The sequence below is a fragment of the Cupressus sempervirens genome, chromosome 3 (assembly GCF_028749045.1).
Source record: "Cupressus sempervirens isolate cs-2001-9-10 chromosome 3, ASM2874904v1, whole genome shotgun sequence".
Lineage (NCBI taxonomy): Eukaryota > Viridiplantae > Streptophyta > Pinopsida > Cupressales > Cupressaceae > Cupressus > Cupressus sempervirens.
Window position 1 is genome coordinate 207017557 of NC_143120.1, and position 26442 is coordinate 207043998.

General features: G+C 36.7%; 1 protein-coding gene across 4 annotated transcripts in view; it reads right to left on the reverse strand.

Moving 5' to 3' along the window:
- Positions 1 to 26442, reverse strand: part of GCS1 (glucosidase 1) — a 233206-nt gene that overhangs the window by 193384 nt on the left and 13380 nt on the right. For all 4 annotated transcript variants that reach the window (XM_089819056.1, XM_089819057.1, XM_089819058.1 and 1 more), the window contains exons 5-8: positions 19551 to 19637; positions 19067 to 19135; positions 18680 to 18776; positions 2940 to 3022 (exon numbers count right to left, since the gene is read on the reverse strand). In XM_089819056.1, the coding sequence (XP_089675182.1) occupies positions 2940 to 3022; positions 18680 to 18776; positions 19067 to 19135; positions 19551 to 19637 (336 nt within the window). The remainder of the gene's footprint in view (positions 1 to 2939; positions 3023 to 18679; positions 18777 to 19066; positions 19136 to 19550; positions 19638 to 26442) is intronic.

Here is a 26442-nt window from a genome sequence, read left to right on the forward strand (position 1 = left end):
GGAGATGAAGCACATTATGAGCAGATCATATGGCATATAATAGCACTTTTGCACGGCTTCAAATACAGTACGGTGTAGCAGAAAAGAGAAGTTGCTAAGTATTGTGCCATAACACATCTTCAGTGTCACTGTATAGGCTTGCACAAGCAGAGGCCGATTTTGGCTGAGGGTTTTTTGTAGTCAGCATCCGTTTGAAGAGAAGGGTTTATTAAAAAAAAAATTGTGACATATGTAACACTCTTATTAATGGAGTTTGCAGGGAGGAGGAATTTACAGTTTTAAAAAAAAAACGACAAATCAAAAATGTTCAGAATGAATAACACATGATGTCAAAGGGAAGGGAAAGACATAAACAGGTAGTAAAACATAAGCAGTTGCTAGAAAGAGTGTGGAATCGGAAGAAAATCACAAATATGGTGTGTTCCATATAGTTTTGTGTGAGTTTGAGAGTGCTAATTTGGTCTTGGCAGCGGGGGCGCTGCCCCTCGACCCCACTTTGTATCACGACAAAGAGTGCGCCTAGGGCTCTGCCCCAAGACCCCACGAGACCCCGCTGGGGGTAATGCCCCCTAGACCCCCAGTCGGTGTAGTTATCAGTCGTGGGAAGTATGACCAATTAAGGAGACCTAGAGCTACTGCAGGCATAGTGTGCCAGAGGTGGAAAAATCAACGAAGTAAGCCTTTCGAGAGGGGTGATACGCTTTGAGGCACTTGAAGTAGGTGTTGGACGTAAAGCTATCTTGGTGGATGCATAAAGAGCACGAGAGGAGCTGATCATCCAGTTGAAAGTAGTACAGTGACACTTGGCTTAGGGTACACAGGAGTTGGAAGCAGAGAAAGCAGCACAAGTGGCTATCAAGGTCGGCTTGATTAAGGAGACAATATTGTGTTAGCAGAGGCTATAGATGCAACATGGTTTGGAGACCAATTTGGTGCAGGCATGGGACGAATGTGAAAGTGGTGTGACAGAAACAAATCTATCTTGTTGTAGTTAGTCAGTTAATGTATTCCATTTTGTTAATCTGTTTCGGATATTTTGTAATTGTCGTCCGGAAATGACTTTTCTTTTTGGGGGGGATGATGTCGTCGGTAAATATTGTGTAGCCGACAAGTTGTTGTCGTCGGTAAATATTGTGTAGCCAACAAGTTGATGTCGTTGGTAATTGTTATGTAGCCAATGGACCCTTCAAGAATATTCTTGTTATGTAGCCGACGGACGCCTTCAGGAAGGTTCTTTGGAAAGTATATATACACCATCCAAGATCATTGTAATCATCATCATAAGCATAATGTAATGTCTTTGGCATATGCGAATAATAAAAGGAGTATTGTTGTTACAGATTCTTGTTTCATTGTCTGTATGCATTAATCGATTTACCCCATACGGTAAACAAAGATTAATCAGGTATTATCACGATTTTTTACAGACTATTGCTTCTCGTATTATCTCAAACTCTGATCTAGCTATATATTGATGAAACTGCATCTATAATTTGGGTTCTTTGTAACAGCCTGCTAAGGCCATAATCTAAGTGACCAAATTGGTCACTAATCATGTAGCCAGACTTTTTTAATTTTATATCAGTAACTAATATACAATTCTAAAAAGATAAATTTAAATCTTAGTAATGATATTTACCAGTTCGAAGTATATGCAACAATTTGATAACATAAAAAAATTACCTCAGGCATTGTGCAATGCTAATAATTTCATGACTCTGATTTAAAGATTGTTTATCCAGATGTGTGTTTCTAGTTTTCCTTTATTCTGTTATAGTAATATAATCAACCTATGTCTGTTTAGATCCAAATGCAAAATCAGGTTTGCAATCAGATCCAGATACCTCAGGGCAACCCAAGTAGTTCAGGTTTATATCATATCTCTTTCAGATCTGGCAGACCTTGTACCAACATTTTAACTATATTTACAGTCTCCACAAATTAATAGTAGTAACAAGGCATCTCCAGGGGATGTTTGGCTGTCATTCACTAAAAGTGGTGATGCTTTCAGCAATTGCTTAATAATGCATACCAAACTAAGGAAAAGGTCCATTCAAGAAATAAACACTACTCATCTCCCAGAGAAATCAAAATGAAGATTGTTTAGATATATTTCTAAATATATTGTACTTTCTTGGGAATTCGGATGGCCTGTTATAATGCAGATGTAATTGTGAGTTGACCAAATTATCCAAGAAAATGCACAAATTCTGAGTCAGCATTCATTGATACTTGCTCTCCCTGACCAGAACAACCAACAACAGATAGCAAAGAATGTCAAAAAAGACCATACCACAAACATTAAAAACCCATCCAATCTATTGTATAGTGTATATATTTAATCAGCAGAAAGTTAAAAAATCTAACGTCCTCCCTCCAACTTAAAATATACTCACATTAGCCATGTACCACCACTGGAAAAGAGAACTGTGCTGATTAGAGGAATGAACAAATGGGTATTACATCCCTCTGCTCTACTAAAAGATATTCCACTGCTTTTTAAGAATAGCAATCACAATGAACACGATAACCATTATAAGTATTAAAAGCTAACACATCCTTTAATTGAAGCAGAAAAATACACATACCGTGTTCCAGCAATAGCCACTTTCCTACTTGTGTAACTCCATTATAGATTTTCGAACTCATCACGTATTAGTCACACTAACTACATATAAAAATGATAAGAAAGCCAGGGTACAAGTAAAACTACTCAAACATGAACCTCAATAATTACAAATTGGAACATATTGAACCATGGGATCAACTATTTCCACAATATTTGCATTATTAATCATAAATTAGATCTTCTTAACAAAATATACTACGCCTACCTACCAAAAGTGTTAAAAGGATACATCATCCTATATTGCGGTTATCATTGGAATCATAATTATAATATCCACAAATAATAATTTAAGTGCATTTGGAAAGACCACCTTGCCAGATAGATTAAACCTCTTTTGAAAGTGATCTTCATAAATATCCTCTTGCTCTCTTATACGTTTGGTCAACTGAAATCCTACAGATACATCATATTCAATAAGTCTATTGTGGAAAAGGGTTGTCTATTTAAAAGAATAAAGAATATGCATATTAACAATTAAATTGCCACAAAGAAATCCATGATTCACACATTTCCAAATCTACATGAATTGTGAAGTGTGACCAATAAATAAACAAGAAAGAGTACACATATTAACAATTAAATTGCCACAAATGTAATATCCCCATCAAAATAAGATGTATGTAATTAAAATATTAATGAATAGATAAATAATAAATGATAAAATAATAATAATATATAATGATATAGTTATTTATTTATTATTATCATATTATAATATTTCATAATATGTTAATATTAAAGTATGAGAATTAAATATTATTCTATAAAACAATAAAATATAATATTTAGATTAATAGTCATAATATCAAAGGTTAAGTGTATCTATTATGCATCATATATTTAATGATATTAATATTAACATTAATAATATTATTAATAATAATAAATAATATAATCAATTAAATGAAAAGACAAAAAAACTCTCATATAAAGGTATATAAAGAAATATTAATCATCCAAAAAGATATGCAAGAGGAAAATGAGATATATGGAATGGATTGGAAAAACCCAATTGAGAAATATAAGATAAACTGGCATGATAAATACAGGATAGTAAGTGATTCGAATCTGCAAAAAAAAAAAATTAAAAGAGAAAAAATGTCAAAAATTGTCCAAGGGTTATAAAATGTGCAGAAATTGTTCAAAAATCATTTGGATTATTCTCGATGGAATCCTAATCTAACTGGACTTAAGAACGATGTTCATCAATTATGGCAAGCAAAGAACAACAAAATAGAACACAATCACATAGATGTATTTACTACTTAGCGTAATACATCATTGTTCTACATTCACAGAACTGGAAAGATACAAGCTTTATTCACATTTGAACTCTCTAATTTTTATTACCTACAGAAAGATACATATCTTATTTTAAACTAACACGAAAGAAGATAAGGAGGGGGATGACTTGAAGTAAGATAGGAAGTCAAATACTATGGAAGAAAACAAAGGGAAATATATATAATGGAGGAAGATACATGAAAACATATATAAGCAAGTTGAATAGTATAAGGGAGTTTAATAATATAAAAGGAAGACACGTAGGAAGAAAAATCTAAAACAAGGAAACCACCTCCTCAGCCAGTTTGTACGCCACGCTGGTAAAGGAACCCACTGGTAACTAAGTGGAGTATTAAAGAGATCTAATATAAACATGACCCACAATCCAATGTTGTGGCTCATCGTGACAAGCAATGAATCAGAATCTTTCCTGCAACACCCTCTCACTGATTCAAAAATTTAAGTGCATCACCAAGAATCATCGCAGAACAGTTAGGAATCAAGATACAGTTTGCAAAAGCGTAGGAAAAGAATAGACTGTTAACTACAAAGACACTAGTGAGAAGAGGACAGCGAAAGATTTTTCTTTCAAAGGCCAATAGCATCACAAATAAGACCATCACATAAAAGAGGAGATTACATTTCATGAGGAAGATGAGGGGAATACGTCATTACTAAATCTGGAGTACGTTTGAAGAGGATTTTAAAGATAAGAAGATCGGTAGGTAGAATCATCTATATAAATTGTTGAATACATATTCAATATTGACAGTCAAAGCAAGGAATATGACACCAAATAATCACTGCTGAAGAATTGATGTTGGTCTCCAAGATTGCTCACAGCATTAATATACTTCCTTGGTCAAAATAGAAATAGTAAGAAAAATGAGCACTAGTTTGAGCACAAGTCTTAGAAGGAAGGGAAAAAAAGTATTATAAAGGATATAGTTATCTCTGTATTCTATTATGGGAGAATAACAGGGAATAATGATGAATATAAAAACCCTTTGTTTACCTCTGCGAGTCTTAATGAACAAATTCCTCTTTCCCTTTCTTTTATTTCTTTAAAAAAAAAACATTTCAGAATATATGTTAACACAAAGGAAAACTCTATGATCATAAAGATAACTCCAAAATTACATTGGATTTTATCTTCAAGAAAATCAAATGTCTCTGAGCAAACTTGTATTCCAAAATTACAATGCTTAATGAACCTGATTGCTGTATGTAAATGCAGGAACAGCCAATCAGCAAAGAGTGTCCAGAAAGTATCCACATGGCTCCAATATTCAGCGGCAGCTACCTCTTACTCCTAACACCAGTAGAAACCCCAACGTCCAATGCTAATTTAGAAGAATTCCAGCCCCAGCAGTAATGTCAGCAGAAGTAATTGACGTTGGATGTCAATTATATAGCATAGGCTTACTCACGTGATTCCTAGATGTATACTCGGCCTTTGCTAGCTGTAATTACTGATCAGACCACTTGCATTATTTATTCAGTATTCAATCTGAAAATTCAGTACTCCACACGTGTTTCCAGAATACACCTTCAGCTGTCATAATCACTAAATCAATCCCTCCTCAATTGCCCAACAATAGCAATTGATTAACCTCCAGGATGTTCGTCTCCTTAGCCATAGTGAACACAGTAGGAGAATCCAACAAATATCAAGTCCGCTATACTTCAGCAATGGAATGAAAAAACACTTCTCAGATACAGTGATGAACAGTAGAGAAGTTGGGCAAACATAGCTATACCTCAGTAGCTAAATTGCAAAAAGAATTTCCACCCTTATACATCAGCAAGGGTATACAGTTAAGAACCCAGGATGAAGCCACAAAGGCAATAAAATCAAATATATAATCAAAAATGTTTTTTCCCAATGAAATGAGCTCTTATTTATAACCTTTCATCGGCCAAAGTTTCCTAAAAAACTCCACTTCAGAAATTGTGGAAGTTTCCCAAAAGAGCTCAACACTCGAAACTTTCCCACACGCTTTTTTAGAAATATCATTTAAAGTCATTATTATTATAATAATATAAAGATTATTATAATAATGCAACTCTATGAAAAATAACTAAATAAGAGCTCATGTAATTATTAACCCAATCAATTGCAGGTGACAACCAACTGCCAGAGCCACCCACTGCACTGACAAAAATAGCAATTGCCGAAAATAGACTTATTAAAAATAGTAAGTCCACAACTAAGACCCCCAAAACACCTTGTCAGCTCACGAGGGTCGCTATGATGAGCTAACTCCAACTGCGTAGACCTACCAAAATCAGGGACATTACAATGAATACATAAGTGCAAAACTGTAAAACAGATATAACCATATCCCGAGGGATATTGGATAAGAAAATATATATATATCTAGTCTGCAAGCCATAGATTACATACAGTTGGAACCTTTACACAGCTAACACCATCAAGACAAAGAAGACATTTGAGCCATAAGACAGAAGCTCTATGCATCTCAGTGACTGGTATGATCAATAATGCCCATTTTAGTTATAATAATAATATAAGAACACAAAATATTTGAACATTAGCCTTAATTAAAAATACATGCTAGAATTGGTTACTAATTCTTAACTAGAGAAGAAGGGCAGGAAGGCAATGAGGGAGAGGCCTGTGTAAATCTAGCCAACAGGTCATTCCCCAGATAGAGTAGAGATCAGCATCCTTGAGCGCCTTGCGGACACATCCAAGAAAGGCTTAAGGGCTTGGATCCAAAAACCTTGAGGGAGGACTGTTGAGTTTGGTGTCTAAGCAACATGTTGCATCTCAACATTCTCATAGACGGGTCACGGGAATAATAACAAGGATAGCATGGTCTTCTTAATTCACATATAGTTTATTGCTAACTTACCTATAAGGGTAGCCTCGGGAGAGAGATCAAAGGTGTATTCAAGGAGAGACTAGTGTAAATCCAGCCAATCGGTTATTCCACGAAAGGATAGGATCAACGTCACCGAGTGCCTTACAGACACATCCAAGAAAGCCTTATTGTAGTCTTGTGACCCAGCCAGGTCTAGCTCTATGATGTAGTAAAGAAAAGAACCTTACTATAGTCTTGTGACCCAGCCAGGACTGGCTCTATGATGTACCAACATAAGAGATGAGTATTTCACACCCTTGAATAATGTTCATTAGCTCATGCTATAACGTTGGGATGACAAATCTTGTATGTATCTATAGTTAACATTCCTTTGAGATAGTTTAGTTTTTTATCAACTATTTGGAATGTTTTAAGGACAAATCAAGAAGCATAAGAAATTCCACTCAAGGGAAGGAAGAACTTGATACTTGAAATTATGAAATTGAATTGAACATGGACATCAGATTCAAAGGGCGTTTGATAATCTACTAGAGAAAACTTTAAACGAGGAGGTCAGAAGGTTGATATCACAGTCAAAAAAGGTCTAAGGCAACCTTGGACGAGAAGATGAAGAGGTTGATAGATGTACTTGGAACTTCAAATAGAAACCACATTATCAAGAATGTTGGTATTGCCAAACCTAGGGATAAATCCATAGTTTATTACATTCACTGATGTTACTATGAAATCAGACAAGCATGTTTGTGTATGAGAGGCTACTCCTACAAATAATGTTGTGATCTAAATAGAAAGAGTTACTAGAAGATCTGCCAAGTGGATCTTTGATCATAGTGTTTCAGAGGGAGTAGACCTTGGAGATGGTTTCTAGACAAGGTACATTATCACTAAAGAACAAATGGCTGATATTCTCACCAACTCTCTTACAGAAGTAAAGTTTGTGCATTTGGAGACTAGCTTGAAGTTGTAAAGAATGAAGCCCTTTCTAAGAGGGAGTCTTAGCATCAGTGACTTCTTGATTATTGGATTCTTCTCTGTAAGAAAGAAGCTTAAAGTGGAACCCTTGTTCCACCCACTGGGAGTAGTTTTAATGGATCCACCCTCTATAATGGTTAATGGTGGATGTCATGCATGTGACACCATGACAACAGCATGTAAGAGAATCCGTGGTGATTCCATGTACGCCTCTGTTGTCATATGTGTGACTCTATGACTTTATGGCCCCCCTATGTACATCATTGCAAGGTGACGATCATTCAGATAATATACACTTGTATCTACATTGTAAGGTGACGACTTTACAATGATTAGTTCTCTATCATGATGAATATCATGTGACTCGATATTTGTGGACATGTCATGATTATTATTATCTCTTCGACATTTTAATAGATATCATGCAACTTGATAGCAATTGCAAATCATTATGTTCTTTATGAGATAAAATCATGGTAGATATGCCATGAGTTGTTATGGTAGACATCATGAGACATGATGGCAATGCACATACCATAACTTGTATATATATAAGAAGAATTTCATGTGACTTGATATTCTTGAGTATATTACATCCTTTGATATCTTGAGTTAGGTGATATCTCTTTTCACAATAGATGAGCCTATTGTGATATATATATACTTGGTTACATTTTTTATCTTCCCTATCTGAGAGGGAGTGTTGATGAATAGCTTCATTTAGATAAATTGCACGATAGTATAATAACATACATGCACACATAATACACTTTGCTTATCACTCATACACATATTTCTCCTCCAAGTATGTCGATATGTTCATAAAGATCTATTATATAACATTTCATGTTCTTATACCGATCGAGTCATGATCATGTAAGCTGCTTATTTGCATATATGTAATCAGATCGACCGCTGATTAAATTCCCTTGGAGATCAGCGCCTTTGTGCGAAGGTTTTGATTAAGTTCAAACAAATTATAATTGACATCGACTGGTAATCGGTTAATTTGTATAAACAAATTGCTGATTAGGGAAGAGACGTGTCTTGAGTGGACATGTTGTTGTGAGGTTCTCACACCATCACCCCAAAACTTTAGGGACCCCCCTTTTTTTTTATCACCTCCACAATAGTTTTTGTGAAGTTGTCCAAAAGTTTTTTTTTTGAGTTTTGAAAATTTTGAGCATTGGACACCTTCAGGCCAATGGGAGAGACTTAGCTTATTTTCACCCGGATTTTTTTTAACTTGATTTTCTAGAGCCACCAATTCTATCCTTAGGCTGAACAAATTTCAAAGTTAATTCCAACTTGGTAGGATAAAATTGTAAATTTGTACTTAGACGATTTCTTTTGAAAATTTGGGTATAATTGTGTAAATTTGGATAATTTTCAAAAAATGAAAATTTTGTTAAATCTGGTCTTTTGGAAAATCTTCAATTTTTGGTGAAGAGAGATTAATTTTGTGATGATGAAATCAAATTGCAAAATTGATTTTTGACCCTAGAGGCAATTTTATTTTATTTTGGTCAAAAAATATTCTAAATAGCCTAGCAAAATCGATTTGGATTAAAATTGCAAAATTTGGCTTTAAATGGATTAAATTGCCTTGAAAACTCTTTAGCCTTTAATGAAATCGGTAATTTAATATTGAAAAATGGCTTTCGGTCAGCCAAAATCCAATTTTAATAACGTATTAATTACTAAATCCTCATTAGATAGAAATATTTAACACGCCCAAGGCATTATTTAATTTCCTTTTGCAATTTAGAACTAATTGGCAATTTTAAAAGGCAATTTTCCTTTTGCCAAAATTAAATTTTGGTTAAGTATTTAATCGTGGGCCATAATTTTCCATTAATTATTTGCTCTTCTTTCTCCCAGGGTCCAAGTCGGCCAGCTTGGAGGGAGTAAGAAAGTTGGGTATAAGAGGAGGCCTCTCTCCCATTTCCTCCTCACTTCTCACTTCTCCTTCTCGAGGTGTTGGCGATTTTGCAAGAGCAGATTTGCACTCTTCTTGCTTGGCAAATTTTGTGGAAGACGTATTTTGTGGGAGCTGAATTTTGTGGGAGATAAAATTCTGATTTTCAAGAGGGGCTGCGATTTTTGCCCTAGGTTGGGTAATTTTATTTGGAGGTGAATTACATTATAAATTTCTAATTTGCAAATGGATTTGAAATTCTTGAGGTCTAGTCCTAATTCCGAAAAGTCATTGTCGATTATTGGTTAAGGTGAATTTAAATCATTTAGAGTTGAAAAGGGTCCTTAAGCTAACATCCTTCTTTCGTTCTAGTCTAAGGATTGCTTCCCTTGGTTCTACTTGCATTCTTGTCCACCACTCTACCATCCCGTAATAGGGCGACGAGTATGGAGGATGTTACTGCAAGTAAGAATCCCAAGCGGACTGACGCTAAGAAAGACAAAGAGAATATGATGCCCAAAACACCCTTCTTCTCAAAAATGAAGTGAATAACCGACACCAATATCGGAGTGGACATTATACGGATGAGGGACAGACTAAAGGAAGGACAATACCCCCTTGGCAAAGAAGATATATAGAAGCGGAATTGTACACACAGCAAGCAGTGTGGTGAAGTCAACGAAACTCAGGGCGAAGCACACACCTTGTCCTCGTATGGAAGAAGTTAATGAAAGGCTAGCTAAGTTCATTGCCTTAGCTAAGAAAATGAAAGAAAAGGGAAGACTTATATTAGAAGATCATTTGATGTAAGCCCAAGTGGCAATTTCTCTTTCTTCTAGAATAGGACCAGTGTCTATTTCTGATTGGCCACTACTTTGGTGCCTTCTCATTGGTCGCCACTCTTTGCACTTTTTTCATTGCTCCATTGACGAGGTGGCGTCTTCTCATTGGCTGATGGGATGGCAACCCTAATTAGGGTTTTTAGGATCCAATCTGGATCGTTGATCTTGTTTGGATCTCCACCGTTCGTTGCATTTTTGGCCCCTATATAAAGCCATTTGCTCTCATTTGTAAAGTGTTGGAGAAATTGTTGCTAAGATAATACCAAAATTGCTCTCTTTTTCATTGTTGTGACTTGCATGGTGATTAAGAACATTGGGTGTTATTGCATGTTTTCTACTTCCACATAGTTAGATTTCTTTTCAAGTTGTTAAAGTTGGTTGCATTTGAAGTTGTTTAAGTGAGGTTAAAGTAGATGGATAGTTGTATGGTAGCATTGGTAGAGGTTTGATAGGAATCAATACTAGACCACTAGCGTTCTAGCGGCTGGTTGGGAAGCCTTGTGTGGTAGACTAGTTCATTTTCCTTTGAATCCTTGCATCTGTGGAGGTGGGGCCGCTGGTCAGCTTTCATTAGATCCGATCCCCGTCCATTTGCTAACCTTCCATTCATAGGAATAGGAGTAGAATAGTGATTAGCTGGGTAGTCGAAGTTTAGAGAAGGAAGTTAGAGAAGCAAGTCAAGGATCAGAACACATCCATTCACCTTCCACCACCATCGCTTTCCCACCAACATCATCATTGGCAGACACATCCTACATCACCACCACCATCAACATTATCTACCACTCACATATTTCACAAACCCATCATCATCTCCATCATTCCACCAAAGTCCAAGTCATCCTTGAATGAATAGCGTAAGGCCGCCTATGTGATTACCAACAAATCACATCGATAAAACTGAGCGAGTATCCGCAAGAGTAAGGAACACTGGAGTTATTCTCATATCCCATGAGCAATAACTTTTCAAGAGAGGAATTGTATGTTTGATGCTCAGTATCAGATATCCAATTACTAATATGTTATGTAAGTGATACAAAACTCGCATCAACATTATCTAGCGCTAGAAGGAGGGCCTGATCGAGGTTCATTGGAAGGTTGAATTCAAAGCAGAGATTGAGAAGGAATGAGCTTTCAAAGTTAGATTTGAGATAAGAGATCTCTTTTAAAGTAAAATTCAAAAAATTTGAAAAATTTGAAAAAAAAAAAAAAAAGGTTTCTCAATGGATAGGCCAGTGGACGTTCATCCCATTTAGTCTGATTTGAACAAAACGTTACCTCCATTGAATTTGTCTCAACTTGCAGCATCAAGGAAATGTAGGATACATGGTACTACGGATCATCGGAAGATGGATTGTTTGGTGTTTCTCTTAAGAGTGGACTTGGCATTAAGAGGAAAATTCTTTTTCACAAATACATAAGCCTGTAGTCTTTGTCAATTCGGAGGAAGATTTTCTTGTTTTCAAAGAGGATGTCAAATCTAGGGAACCACAAAACATATGTGGAAAAAGTTATTGGTGCTTTGCACATAGTCTCATATATTCAAAGTCTACTTGCCCATCTTGCCAAGACACCATTGACTTGGTCAAGTTTCAATTGGGTTGGTATGAGGAAATATCAGTAGGGGGTGGTAAACATTTCTTTCAACTTTCAAGTTGGGCACCAAAGAATGAAGAAGATAAGATTTATCAAGAGGATATGGTTGATTCTGATGTTCAAGATAACCGAGTGGATGAACCTTCACACATTATATCACAAGGTGGAGAAGTTGACAAGAAAAGCAAGGAAACAATTGAATCTATCCAAAGGAGAGAAAGGATGGTAGGCAAAGGTCAACATGTGAGGGCACACGAAGAACTACAAATGGAACATCAAAAGGTGGACGAAGAGGAAATCTTTGGTAAGCCTTCATGCATAATTCAAGGGATGACTCTTAAGGATGGGTTGCAAGAAGTTTAAAATATCCTTAAAGAGGAAGATAATCAGGTGGGAAAGTTGAACAAGGAATTACAAGATATCACAGGAGAGTTCAAATATAAAGAAAATTTTGATAAACCAATACAAGATGCTATCTCCACCACATTCTTTGGGGGGATGCTTGAAGATCCTATAGAGGAAATACAAAAGGAGTCATTGCCTAAAGCCTTTCAGGGTGATCAAGTTGTTGCAAGTAGCACAATTCACCATCAACTTCGACCTCCAAAAATTTTGCCTCTTGAAATGGAAGTTGATGGACATCTCACAAAGACGTATGATGTTTCTCCTATCAATCTTGAAGGTGCTATGTTTGGTGAGAGTCTATATAAAGAATGGCAAGATGTTCCTGAAGAGAGTTCAAAGGGAAATTACATGCTAGATGATGAAGCTCCTATTGGTAAGGATATGCAGCGATTGTTAAGTGATGATCAAGTTGCTCCCATGAAAAGGGAAAATAGAGAACAGTTTGGGTTGATGCTATAGTTGGATGTTGTGTTCGAGCAACTTGGAGAGGTGTTTGAGGGGGAGAATATCAAACAATCCTTGATTTTTGAGGATACAATTGAAGAGATTCACAAGGATTCATGGTTCACTGTTCATAGGGACAAGCCCCCAAAGACGATATTTCATGAGCTTGATTCCAAGATTGATCTTGCCTGGACTACCAACGAGTTCGGTGTTGATGCTATTGGGATGGTTCACCACCAACTTCAACTTCCTAAGGCCGTGGAGAATTCGCAAGTTCCATTTGAATTTGAGGCACACCAGGCTGTTTCTTTCCCTGCTCTTAAAGATGAAAGGTTTGAAAGTTTTTATTTTGATTATGGAAATTTTGGAGAGACAACTTGTATTTGGATTAATCATGGACCCTATGAGTTGCCTCAATTGTTGATCTTGCATGATAATTTTCTAGAGTTTGAGTTTAGGGTGACCAAATTTTTTTCAGAGTACAAGGATCAGTTTGCGAGATTGAGAACTATCACCCAAACCTTGTTACTTTTGAGCATCTTGAGAAACCATGTTAGATCCAGTGTATATATTAGATCGGTTAGTGTTGTCCCTTTAGAGTCTTGTACATAGTTAGGGTAGGTTTGTCTTGGACCAATTGGTTCAGGAGAGTAATTTAGTTCCCTTTCAGTTGGGTAGATTAAAGTTTCCCTTTCAGCTGGTTAGAATAGTTTTCTTTTAGTTGTTTAGTTTTGGTTAGGGTAGTTTTCTTTCAGCTGCTTAGTTTAGGTGTTGTGAGGGAGCTCGAATTTGATTTGTATCAGGTCATTTGACTTGAGATCTTTTAGCTTCCTTAGTTAGAGAGCGTTTTTGTTTTGGGTCTTTGCAGGTGCAAAGGGGGGTCCATGTTATCACTCGTGGGTGAGGTGTGTAGATTTTTCATTTTTGGTGACAAAACGGAGTCCGTCTTGTTCATTCTTGAATACATTTGACAAGGTTTGGAGATTAAAGGGTGTGCTTGGTCGTTGGTCTATGGTAGGACTTGTACTAAATTTGGGTTAGACTTGATAGAGGTTCTTAAGTTATCTCTGACATGGTTACAACATTCTACTCACACTTAATTGCTCTAAGTTATTGATGTTTTGAAGTGAAATTGGACTTAGTGAAAAATCATACACTTGCTTGAGCACCATTGTGGTCTTCCAAACCCTCCGCAAGCTTCATTGCCTACAAACCAAACAAAAGATTGAAAAAAAAAAGAGAGAAAATATCATGAGAAAAGAGAAAAAGCATTATGAAAGTGAAAATAAAGATGGAATTTGGTTCAAGGGTGTGCAATCATCTCTACCGGTGCTATAAAAATAATCACTAAAGGTAGAACCATGATTGTGGTACCACAGCAATAACTCCGTCGGGGCTATAAACGCCTAATTGGCAGCGGGGCTCTATCCAAGTTGCTTTTGAAGTAAGGATATTGTAATAGCTAAGTTTAATGGATCTGAGAGGTTGTCAAGTTCTTGTCGAGCAAGAAATAAATCATTTGCACACACGTGGGTAACTTATGGTTAGGGTGCTTAGGTTCAACTTGAGAGTTCTTTCCCTTGTTGAGTGTTTGTCCTTGAGTAGATTTTCAAATAAGCCATCTTGAGATTTTTGTTCTAAGTTACTTATTTCTTGAAATGTTCAAGAACATTTCTTTGGGTTGATGCTAGATGTTGTGAGGTTCTCACACCATCGCCCCAAAACTTTGGGGACCCCCTTTTTTTATCGCCTCGACAATAGTTTTTTTGAAGTTGTCTAAAAGTTTTTTTTTTGAGTTTTGAAAATTTTGAGCATTGGACACCTTCAGGCCAATGAGAGAGACTTAGCTTATTTTCAACCAGTTTTTTTTTAACTTGATTTTCTAGAGCCACCAATTCTATCCTTAGGCTGAACAAATTTCAAAGTTAATTCCAACTTGGCAGGATAAAATTGTAAATTTGTACTTAGACGATTTCTTTTGAAAATTTGGGTATAATTGTATAAATTTGGATAATTTTCAAAAAATGAAAATTTTGTTAAATCTAGTCTTTTGGAAAATATTCAATTTTTGGTGAAGAGAGATTAATTTTGTGATGATGAAATCAAATTGCAAAATCGATTTTTGACCCTAGAGGCAATTTTATTTTATTTTGGTCAAAAAAAATTCTAAATAGCCTAGCAAAATTGATTTGGATTAAAATTGCAAAATTTGGCTTTAAATGGATTAAATTGCCTTGAAAACTTTTTAGCCTTTAATAAAATTGGTAATTTAATATTGAAAAATGGCTTTTGGTCAGCCAAAATCCAATTTTAACGACATATTAATTACTAAATCCTTATTAAATAGAAATATTTAACACCCCCAAGGCATTATTTAATTTCCTTTTGCAATTTAGAACTAATTGGCAATTTTAAAAGGCAATTTTCCTTTTGCAAAAATTAAATTTTGGTTAAGTATTTAATTGTGGGCCTTAATTTTGCATTAATTATTTGTTTTTCTTTCTCCCAAGGTCCAAGTCGGCCAGCTTGGAGGGAGTAAGAAAGTTGGGTATAAGAGGAGGCCTCTCTCCCATTTCCTCCTCACTTCTCACTTCTCCTTCTCGAGGTGTTGGCGATTTTGCAAGAGCAGATTTGCATTCTTCTTGCTTGGCAAATTTTGTGGAAAGCGTATTTTGTGGGAGCCGAATTTTGTGGGAGATAAAATTCTAATTTTCAAAAGGGGCTGTGATTTTTGCCCTAGGTTGGGTAATTTTATTTGGAGGTGAATTACATGATAAATTTCTAATTTGCAAGTGGATTTGAAGTTCTTGAGGCCTAGTCCTAATTCTGAAAAGTCGTTGTACGATTATTGGTTAAGGTGAATTTAAATCATTTAGAGTTGAAAGGGGTCCTTAAGCTGACATCCTTCTTTCATTTTAGTCTAAGGATTGCTTCCCTTGGTTCTACTTGCCTTCTGGTCCACCACTCTACCATCCCATAATAGGGTGACGAGTATGGACGATGTTACTGCAAGTAAGAATCCCAAGCGGACAAACACTAAGAAAGACAAAGAGGATATGATGCCCAAAACACCCTTCTTCTCGAAAATGAAGTGAATAATCGACACCAATATCGGTGCAGTGGACATGATACGGATGAGGGACAAACTAAAGGAAGGACAATCCCCCCTTGGCAAAGAAGATATATAGAAGCGGAATTGTACACGTAGCAAGTAGCGTGGTGAAGTCAGTGGAACTCAGGACGAAGCACACACCTTGTCCTCCTATGGAAGAAGTTAATGAAAGGCTAGCTAAGTTCATTGCCTTAGCTAAGAAAATGAAAGAAAAGGGAAGATTTATATTAGAAGATCATTTGATGTAAGCCCAAGTGGCAATTTCTCTTTCTTCTAGAATAGGACAAGTGTCTATTTCTGATTGGCCACTATTTTGGTGCCTTCTCATTGGTCGCCACTCTTTGCACTTTTTTCATTGGTCCATTGACGAGGTGGCGTCTTCTCATTGGCCAATGGGATGGCAACCCTAATTAGGTTTTTTAGGATCCAATCTGGATCATTGATCTTGTTTGGATCTCCACCGTTCGTTGTATTTTTGGCCCCTATATAAAGCCATTTGCTCTCATTTGTAAAGTGTTGGAAAAGTTGTTGCTAAGATAATACCAAAATCGCTCTTTTTCATTGTTGTGATTTGCATGGTGATTAAGAACATTGGGTGTTATTGCATGTTTTCTACTTCCACAGTTAGATTTCTTTTGAAGTTGTTAAAGTTGGTTGCATTTGAAGTTGTTTAAGTGAGGTTAAAGTAGATGGATAGTTGTATGGTAGCATTGGTAGATGTTTGATAGGGATCAATACTAGACCACTAGCATACTAGCGGCTGGTTGGGAAGCCTTGTGTGGTAAACTAGTTCATTTTCATTTGAATCCTTGCATCTGTGGAGGTGGGGCCGCTGGTTAGCTTTCATTAGATTCGATCCCCATCCATTTGCTAACATTCCATTCATAGGAGTAGGAGTAGAATAGTGAGTAGCTGGGTAGTCAAAGTTTAGAGAAGGAAGTTAGAGAAGGAAGTTAGAGAAGTAAGTCAAGGATCAGAACACATCCATTCACCTTCCACCACCATCGCTTTCCCACCAACATCATCATTGGCAGACACATCCTATATCACCACCACCATCAACATTATCTGCCACTCGCATATTTCACAAACCCATCATCATCTCCATCATTCCACCAAAGTCCAAGTCATCCTTGAATAAATAGCATAAGGCCGCCTACGTGATTACCAGCAAATCACATTGATAAAATTGAGCGAGTATCCACAAGAGTAAGGAACACTAGAGTTATTCTCATATCCCATGAGCAATAACTTTTCAAGAGAGGAATTGTATGTTTGATACTCCGTATCAGATATCCAATTACTAATATGTTATGTAAGTGATACAAAACTCGCATCAACACATGTCTCCTCATCCACCCAAGACATAGTCTTCTCAATCCATATATATGCTCATAATCAGCCAGGCAAGAGAGCATCGAAATTCATTAATGCTCTGCCTTCACCATGAGTTCTGCAATAATAACTTGACACTCAGTATTTATAAAGATTGAATAAACTTCACATACAATTGAAATGATCAAGACTGTCATATTCAGATCAGAATCCGCAAACAAATAATCAGAGATTAGAAATCAATCAAATCTGGTATAAATCTAATTTACATTTCCACATTGAGAGGATAGGAAATCCTTTTCTACCTCTTTCAGGAGAGATTATGTGAGTTTATGTTGATTGTCTTTTGACCTATCAACAATTACTATTGTGTGTGGTAGAATAAAATGTAAGAAATTGTTCCATGATTGTGTGGAATGGCACATATATCAGACAATCTTGGAGGAAAAGTATAGTCTAAATTTTGTCTATGCTTTCTAATGTTTCCAGTTTGACTCTTTTCTTCAAGACAATAAATTATTTTGGAGGGATGATGTCAATTTTATTCTTAATAGGCCATTTTCCGTTCCATTCCACACCATCTATGCAATAAGCATGTGAATTCAATTCTCATGGTTCCCTTGAAAGTTGTAACTATCTTTTCCCCTTCTCAAACTCTCTGTCTGCAATAAGACCTGACTTGCGAGATTAAACAATCAACCATGTGTTTCAATGTTGCCCTAGAATTTCCTACATAAAGGAATTCAGTAAATTCTTAAGATTTTTCAATTCCACTTCTTCATCATCAACATAGCTAAAAAAACAATACAAAGGCCTGAAAATACCTTTACTAAAAAACTGTCAAGCAGTTTTGAAAAAGTTGCATGAGGACACTACAGTAGCTTGCACATAATTTCAATAAACATCTATACAGCTTCAAATAAGATACATTATCATGATGACAGTTTACTACAATTTCCCTAAACAACCAGCTATTTGACTTTAAACTTGATTATACTTTTCAATCAAAATGAATCAATTGTGGATTCCAATGCTGAATTAAACACAACTGAGCTCTAGCATGAATAATTTGACAAAAGATATACTAAAATTTACAATCAACACATTAGCACGAAAAGAAAAATAAAATGAAATGAGTATATTCTAGAATCTACAGCAGTTACAATAGATTAAAAAATCCCCTGGACTAAAAGAACTCAATCTCATAGAAGACATTCTTTCAAGTCATTCTCATATTCTATGAGAATTTCTGTTGGTTTCAAGCTGAAAAGAAGCTTCAGCACAATATGATACCTGAAAGACTTTCAATGCGCTCTTGTAATTGTTGATTCTGTGCATTTATGCCAGATACAAAAACCAGATCCATCTCCAAGGGAATCCTGCTGGATATCTGTGTGGACCCACAATAAGCACCCAGAAGTGAACAACAACAAGAATATTAATATTATATTCTCCTTTTATAAATAGTTTAATCCTGCTTACATGGATAGACTTCCAAGACAAATATGGTTTTCTCATATGGCAGGATGCAATGTTTCATAGGCTTTTAATAACAGCTTGCAAATGTAGCAGATAAACATCTAGTATTCACTTTGAAAAGCTTGGCAAGCTAAAAATATCCGTAAGAGGCAAATCAAAAAAAAATCATTATTAGGCCATTCAGATTTTATCATTAAGTACCTGAAATATCATAATGTTTGAAGACTCTTCTGAAGTGTCAGGCAACTGTAGTCTCCCCACCATTTGTGTCTGTAATCAAATTATTTATGCATTAATATCTTGAAACTTTCAAGTCAAACTAGTCAAAAGTCAAGTCATTCCTTCTGCCATTTTTATAATGCATTTTCCTATTCTGACAACACTTCATTACAATGCAAAAAATAGTAAATTATGGCAGTATTTATGTTCCTCACAATGTGTTGTACTGGAGACCTAAAACAGAAGAAACACAGGAACTGGTGTCATTAATATTAAACCTATAAAAAAATTAAAAACCATACTCATCTTCACCAAATTTTCATCACGCTTACTATCACTGGCCTCAATATTCACACCTGTCCTTTATAAATCTTTCCACATTTTCGGTTTGCATGACATTCTCAAATAATCTCCATTTACCAATCTTTATTGTCCTATATCTTGATAATTCAGTTGGTACAAATACCTGCTTTGCCAAAGTTCTCCGAACAAGATCAGTTAAATTATGCATGTGAGGTGTTTTGAATCCCGCATGATGGACTTGCATGTTATCCTGCAAAAACATTAAATAGGGAAAACTTTAGACATGTGGAAGAACAGAAATAAAAGTGTAAACTCCAGTGTAAATTGTAGTTGTGCTTGAAATAACAAATGTATCCAAAAGAACAGAGAACATTGTCCCTGTAATTGGTGTAACTATTTGCCTTTTGTGGAGTTAATGTTAATTGTCATATATTGTATTTGTTTTGGGCTGCACTGCTAACAGGGTTTAGAACAGCGAACCACGTACTACATTACAGAAATAGCTAATGAATAGTTAGGCGTGATGACAGGTAAGCACTTGGAAAGCTAAAACAAATCCTAGATAAACAAAGAAACAAGTTAAGATAGAAGGAAACCTGAATAGCTAAAGTATGACACAAATATTGTTGAATGGGATGAGCTCAAATGGTAAATCATCAGGCCCTTTTCACAGTGAAGATTGATACTCAAATCTCCAAGAAACATTTAAGCAGTGTTCCGTTGGGATGCATCCCCCACCAAAAGAATTTGAATTTTGGAAACTAAGACATCTAAATTCTACAGAAGCCTTTTGTTGTTACATTAACACAGAACGGTTTGGTTATGTATTCTTGCTGGACAAACACAAATGGTCATGAACAACTCTTTACCCTTTTTGGGAGTCCTAAAAATGCTAGCCAAAATAAGTTTGCCAGCATAAAGCACTTTTTTAAGCTTGGAACTTCACTACGGCTCATTCAAGTGCAGCATAAAGTCAAGACCTCTTAGTGCTTTTGCAATTTCCTGCAGAAGACCACCCTTCCACACAAAGACTTAGGCAATCACTATTTTCCTGCATCGCAGGGTTCGGTCCCTGCCAGCAAGGTCCGCGTTTGTTGCAGATCCACATGCGGGTTGGTTCCATGGCGAGTCCACCCAAGGTCCACACCACGAACTGTGGGTCCACGAAACCCCAAGGTTCTGGTAGGGACCCAGGCAGACCCCACACAGACCAGTGAGTACTCACGACCCATAAAGGCCAAAAAGTAACTTTTAACACAAAATAATTTATTTTAATTTATTTTCTTCTAACCCTAAAATGAGCCTATTAGAGTACATCAAACACATTTTGTTTCTCATTTGGCTCTCTAATTTTGGTGTGTCCATTTTACAAGCTTTTAGAGAAGGTGCTAGAGATTGATTGTGGAGTCACAAATCCTTCCAAGAATCATATTATAAACTACTAAACACTTATGACTGTAATCATTATGTTTCAAACTTTATTATTTGATGAACTAGTCTATGTTTTGAGATTTCATTTTGCAATTCGGTAATTCAATGTATGGTTTTCTTAAGAATCATGAGCATAGATTCATGAGAGAGTATTTAATGTTTATCTTTAGCATTTGGCATTGATCAATGATCAAGCAACATATGTTCATATTGAAATAATTTAGTTCTGCAATTATGTATGTTTAGAGTTGATTGCATAAGAGTTGATTCTCAACTCCCACTGGATGAGGGGAGGTTAGAGTTGATCCCCGAGGCTATACAAGATACCAGGGAGAGGCATTTGTGTTGGCAAATCATCAGAGAGTTTCTAGTAAAGTGGCAGAGTCTTCTAGATGAGGATGCCACTTGGGAGCCTAACATATACTTCAGCAACCCAAGCTATGATTGCTTGGAGACAAGCAATCTTGGAGAGGGAGGACTGTAATGTCCATTTTAGTAGGTTCTTGTAGTTTGGTGATGTCTGTTCATCATCATGACCCTCGTAAGCTGACAGTGTGTTTTGAAGGTCTTTGAAGGTCAATTTTGGGTGGGTACTATTTTTAGCAGTGCACTTGAGGCACCAGGTTATTGGCATCTTTAGTGATTGATTGGGTCAATTAATGGAGCTTCATATTATAAATTATTCGCTAAGACTATCTTAATGAGTAACTTTATCCTTATAATTTGAAAGTGTGTGAATGAAGTATGTTTAATGAAAAGTATCAAGAAGAAGATTCAAATCATTTTGTAATTATAAAGACTCCATGGAGAAAATCGACACATTCCTTTGCCATTTGATATTATTTCATTTTTTATCTGCTAAGGGTTTCAGCGTTGGGTTCTTGTGAGGATCGAGTCCTCTATCTGCTGTTGCACTTTGAGCCATTGAGATACACCGTGAATTGTGCTCTGTTTTTCAAAGTATAGTTCTGCAATCAGGCTTCATAATTTGGTGTTGTAGTGCAACAAATTTGCCTAGAATCTGCTACGATTTTATTCAAGAGGTTTTACTGTTCTGGATACCATTGTTTCCCATCCTTCATTACTGTTACAATTGTTACTTGAAGGTGATGGAAGGAGCTGCAAGGAGGCATTTCAATCTGCACATTAAATATTGCTTCGGAAGCCAATATTGAAGGGTGGCGTGGGGAGTTTTGCTACAGCAGCGTTCCATATCTAGAGCTGTGATTTGTTTCTGCTAAGTAGCATTTGCATAGGGCTGCTACAAGAAGGTTGGCATAGAGTTTGGTGAGGTTTGGCTGCAATATATATTGGACGCCAACATTAATTCAGGTTCCTTATTTAAATTGCTTATGTATAAGTAATGTTTGTAATAATTTGCAAGATTTAATATTGCAAATCAAAATATTTAACCTTTCATTGCTAGTAGTTATTTTTCTCGCTATATGTTTCAGCATTGGTACATGTTTAAAAATACAAAAATGATGTAAATTGCCAAAAACCAAAAAAAATTACAAAGCATTCAAAAAACAAGAAAAAGCATTCTTCAGCATTGCTATAGTGTGAGTTAGCAGGGGTCCTGCAGTAATATCAAAGCAGTTTCTTGCCAGCTTGAAAAGAATTAGGGTTCAGCATGCAATAGAGATTAAATAACTGACATGCACTACACCCACAGATGTAGTAATTCTCCACTTGGTGATGGAGAACCTAAGATACAATTTTGCAGCATAGGTGACAGGGGTGTTGATAGTTGTAGAGGTTTTGGTGGTACAGATTACAAACTTACCCATAAAGTCCTTCAAGACCTTATTCATCAGCCTCATAAAGGTGCTAGGGGCATTGATCAGCCCAAATGGCATACCTAGCCATTCATATAACCCTTTTGTGGTTTTGAAAGTTGTTTTCCACTCATCTCCCTCCTTGATCCTTATTTGGTGATAACCACTTTTAAGGTCAATCTTAGTAAAATACCTTGCACCCCTAAAAAGTCCATCAAGTCTTCAATTCAGGGTATGGGAAATCTGTACCTAATGGTGATTCTATTTATTGCTATTGAATCCATATACAACCTCCAAGTTTCTCCTTTCTTAGGTGCCAAAACTATGGGGACTGCACAAGGGCTAATGCTCTTTCTAATCAGACCACTGTCAAGAAGCTCCTACACTTGCCTGGCTATCTCCTCATTTTGTTGAGGTGTCATCTTACATGCAGCCTTATTAGGTAAGGAGGCCCCTAGTGCAAAGTCTATCTATGGCTTATAGCTCCCTGTGGTGGCAAGGTAGCAGATGCTTCATCACTGATTATGTCTTTCAATTTATCTAGCAGGTCTTGCACTTCTGCAAGGATTTCTAACTTCTCTGACTTTTCCTCTTTAGACATCACTACTAATGCAAATCCTACACAATCACCTTCGTCAATGTCCAAAAACTCTTTTTCTCCAACTAATAGGACATTAGGACCAATAGAGTTTGTTTCTTCCCCATCTACTATGGACTAGATCCTAAAGGTAACCTCATCCTTTTGAAATACATATGAATTCTTCTCCCCATCATGGATTGCCTTCCTGTCATATTGTCATGGCCTACCTAATAGTACGTGGCAAGCATCCATGGATAACACACCACAAAGTACACTATCTTTACACCCTCCTATGGTAAACTCTACCCAATTACGAAGTAATTGGTAAAATACTTGCTTGTTCTAAACAGAGACAGAGAGATCTATATATACAAAAGAATAAAGTGATGTTTCCTTAGGAAACGATCATAAAGAATAGAAATAATATATTCTAGCTAAAAGAAAGTTAAAGAAAGCTAGTAGATAACTACAGCTAAATAAATATTAGAAATGTTCTAATATTTACAATAGATAACAAACAAATAACCATTAACTAATATTAGGAGCTTGTCTATTATCGTAATACCTTTCCTTAATGATCAATCTATCCACAACACCAAGTTGTCATATGAATTTGACAAACTTATAAGGACCAAGAGGCTTGGTGAGAATGTCTGCAGTCTAATCTGTGGTAGGAACACATTGCAAGTCTATTGTCCTGTCTTCAACCAACTGTCATACGTAGTGACAGTGAACATCCACATTCTTGGTTCATTCATGGAAGACTGGTTTTCGTGCTAACTTGATAACACCTTCGTTATCAACAAACAAAGTAGTCAATCCTGCTAGTGACATTTGCATATCCCCAAGCATCTGACAAAGCCAAATAGCTTCACAACCTGCCTTGACTGTCCCTCTGTATTCGGCCTCTATAGAGGAAAGAGAAATTGTCTATTGCTTCTTACTGGTCCATGTGACAGCACCTGATCCCAAACTGAACACATATCAAAAGTTGACTTTTTATCATCAACAAAGCCTGCCCAATCTAAATCTATGAACCCACTTAGTCTAGAATTAGAACTTTGAGAGTAAATAAGTCCATAATCTGAAGTGCCCTTTACATAATGAAGCACACGCTTTGCTACCATCCAATGATTAGCCTTGGGAGTTGTTATAACGCGTGAGATGTAGCTAACTACAAAACTGATATCAAGCCTAGTGGCAAAGAAGTAGATGAGGTTGCCGGAGAATCAAACTTGGCTGATAACTCGAGACCTTTCTCCATGGGTGTAGATGCAAGCTTGCAATCCTACATACAGAATTTTTCTAACAAAACCCTGGTATATTTGGACTAAGAGATTAATATACCAAAAGACTGTTGCCAAACCTCAACACCTAGGCAATAATGCATGCGCCCAAGGTCAGTCATATCAAAAGACTAGCATAAATTCTGTTTGATTCTTTGAATCAAAGATGTCGAAATGCCAGTGTTGATCAAATCATCCACATAAATAACTAGAAGGATGATGTCACTATGAGTACTCTTGATGTACAAATTTGAGTTTGAAGAACTCCTCTTGAAGCCTTGATCATTGAAGTACTTATCAATTTTTATGTACTATGCCCTAGGGGCCTGCTTCAAGTCATAGAGAGCTTTCACCAATCCGAGAAGCTGATGGTCTTTACCAACAACCTTGAAACCAAGAGGTTGCATCATATAGACCTCTTCGTAGAGATCACCATTCAGGATACCACTCTTGACGTCCATCTGATGGACCTTCCAGCCAAAATGTGCTACCATGGATTAGACTAATTTGATTGTGCTCATCTTTGTTGTAGGAGCAAAGGTCTCCTCATAATCAATGTCATGACGCTGAGAAAAGCCCTTCGCAACTAAATGAGCTTTGAACTTATCCAAAGTACCATCAGATTTGTATTTGATTTTCTAAACCCATTTGCAGCCAATGGGTTTCTTCCCTAGTGGAAGATCAGAAAGGACCCAGGTGTTATTCTTCAGCAGGCTCTAGTGTTCAAATGTTATAGCATGTTCCCACTTTGGAATTCCTTTAGCCTCTAAATACGTTTGAGGTTCAAACACACTATGAATATTGGCAATGAGAGCAAAGTTTACAGACTCCGTAGCTTTGCTCTTTTTCTGAGCAATTCTCCAATCAATGAGCTCATCATCATGAAGATCAGCCAATGTCTTAGCATACCACTTAGGCCGGAGTGGAGAACGACCAACATTAGTATCAAAAGATGGTTGGTGATCAGGTTCCCCATCAAAAGAATCTGGATCAAACTCAGGTGAAACATCTACAAATCAAGGTGTTCCTGCAGGACAAGCTGGAGGTGTCTGTACAGGGAAAACTGGTATATATGGAGTTGCAGAAGCTATTGGAGCCCTCCCATCAGGTGGACCTAGTGGAAGCGTAACTCCCAAATCATGAGCCTTCATAGGTTGGCCTGCTGGATCAGGAACAAGAGAAACAGGCATGAACGATCCTCGTTGCCTGGCATTCATCACAAACTCCAAGTTGTTGAGTCTGAGTCTCTAGCAATTCGAGGACAAGCTCTTCCCGAGCAAGCTGAGAGAGATAATGCACATTTAAGTGCCTGTATCATTGATGCCAAAGTGTGCTAACAGAAGACTACCGAGCAGCCATAGCTAAGTCCTGAGAATCACCAGAATCAGTGACTTGAAAAAGACCATCATCCTCAAGACCCACTGCAACAATAGACTAAGTCACCCTATCAATGATGGTACATTGATGTGAACTAAAGGTGACATCCAACTGTGGAGAACATTGCAGCAACTGACTAACTGAGAGTAGATTAAGTTTCATCCCTGGAACGTAGTACACATTGAGGAAAATGAGATTCCTCCTAGCAGACTAAATCTAAATGTTGTCTTTGCTAACAATGGTGTACTCTTCTCCGCCACCAAAAGTAACAAAATTTGAATAAGGTTGGTAGTCAGTGAACCAGTCTCTATGGTGGGTGAAATGACGAAAGGCACCTGAATCAATGTACCAGGCAGACGACTTCACATGATTTGTAGGTCTTTTAGCCATAAAGGCGTAAAAGGCAAATTCGTTCTGCTCAGTGTGCTTTGCACTGTTTGCTTTGGGTTGCAAACCAAATTGCTTAGATTGGGCAACTAAGTGCTTCCGACATTCAACCTTCATGTGACCAAACTTGAGGCAATAGTTGCGTTGAAGTTTCTTTTTCTTGGAGCCTTCTGAACCTAGAGCAGAGGACATATGCTGAGAAGACTGCTAAGATTT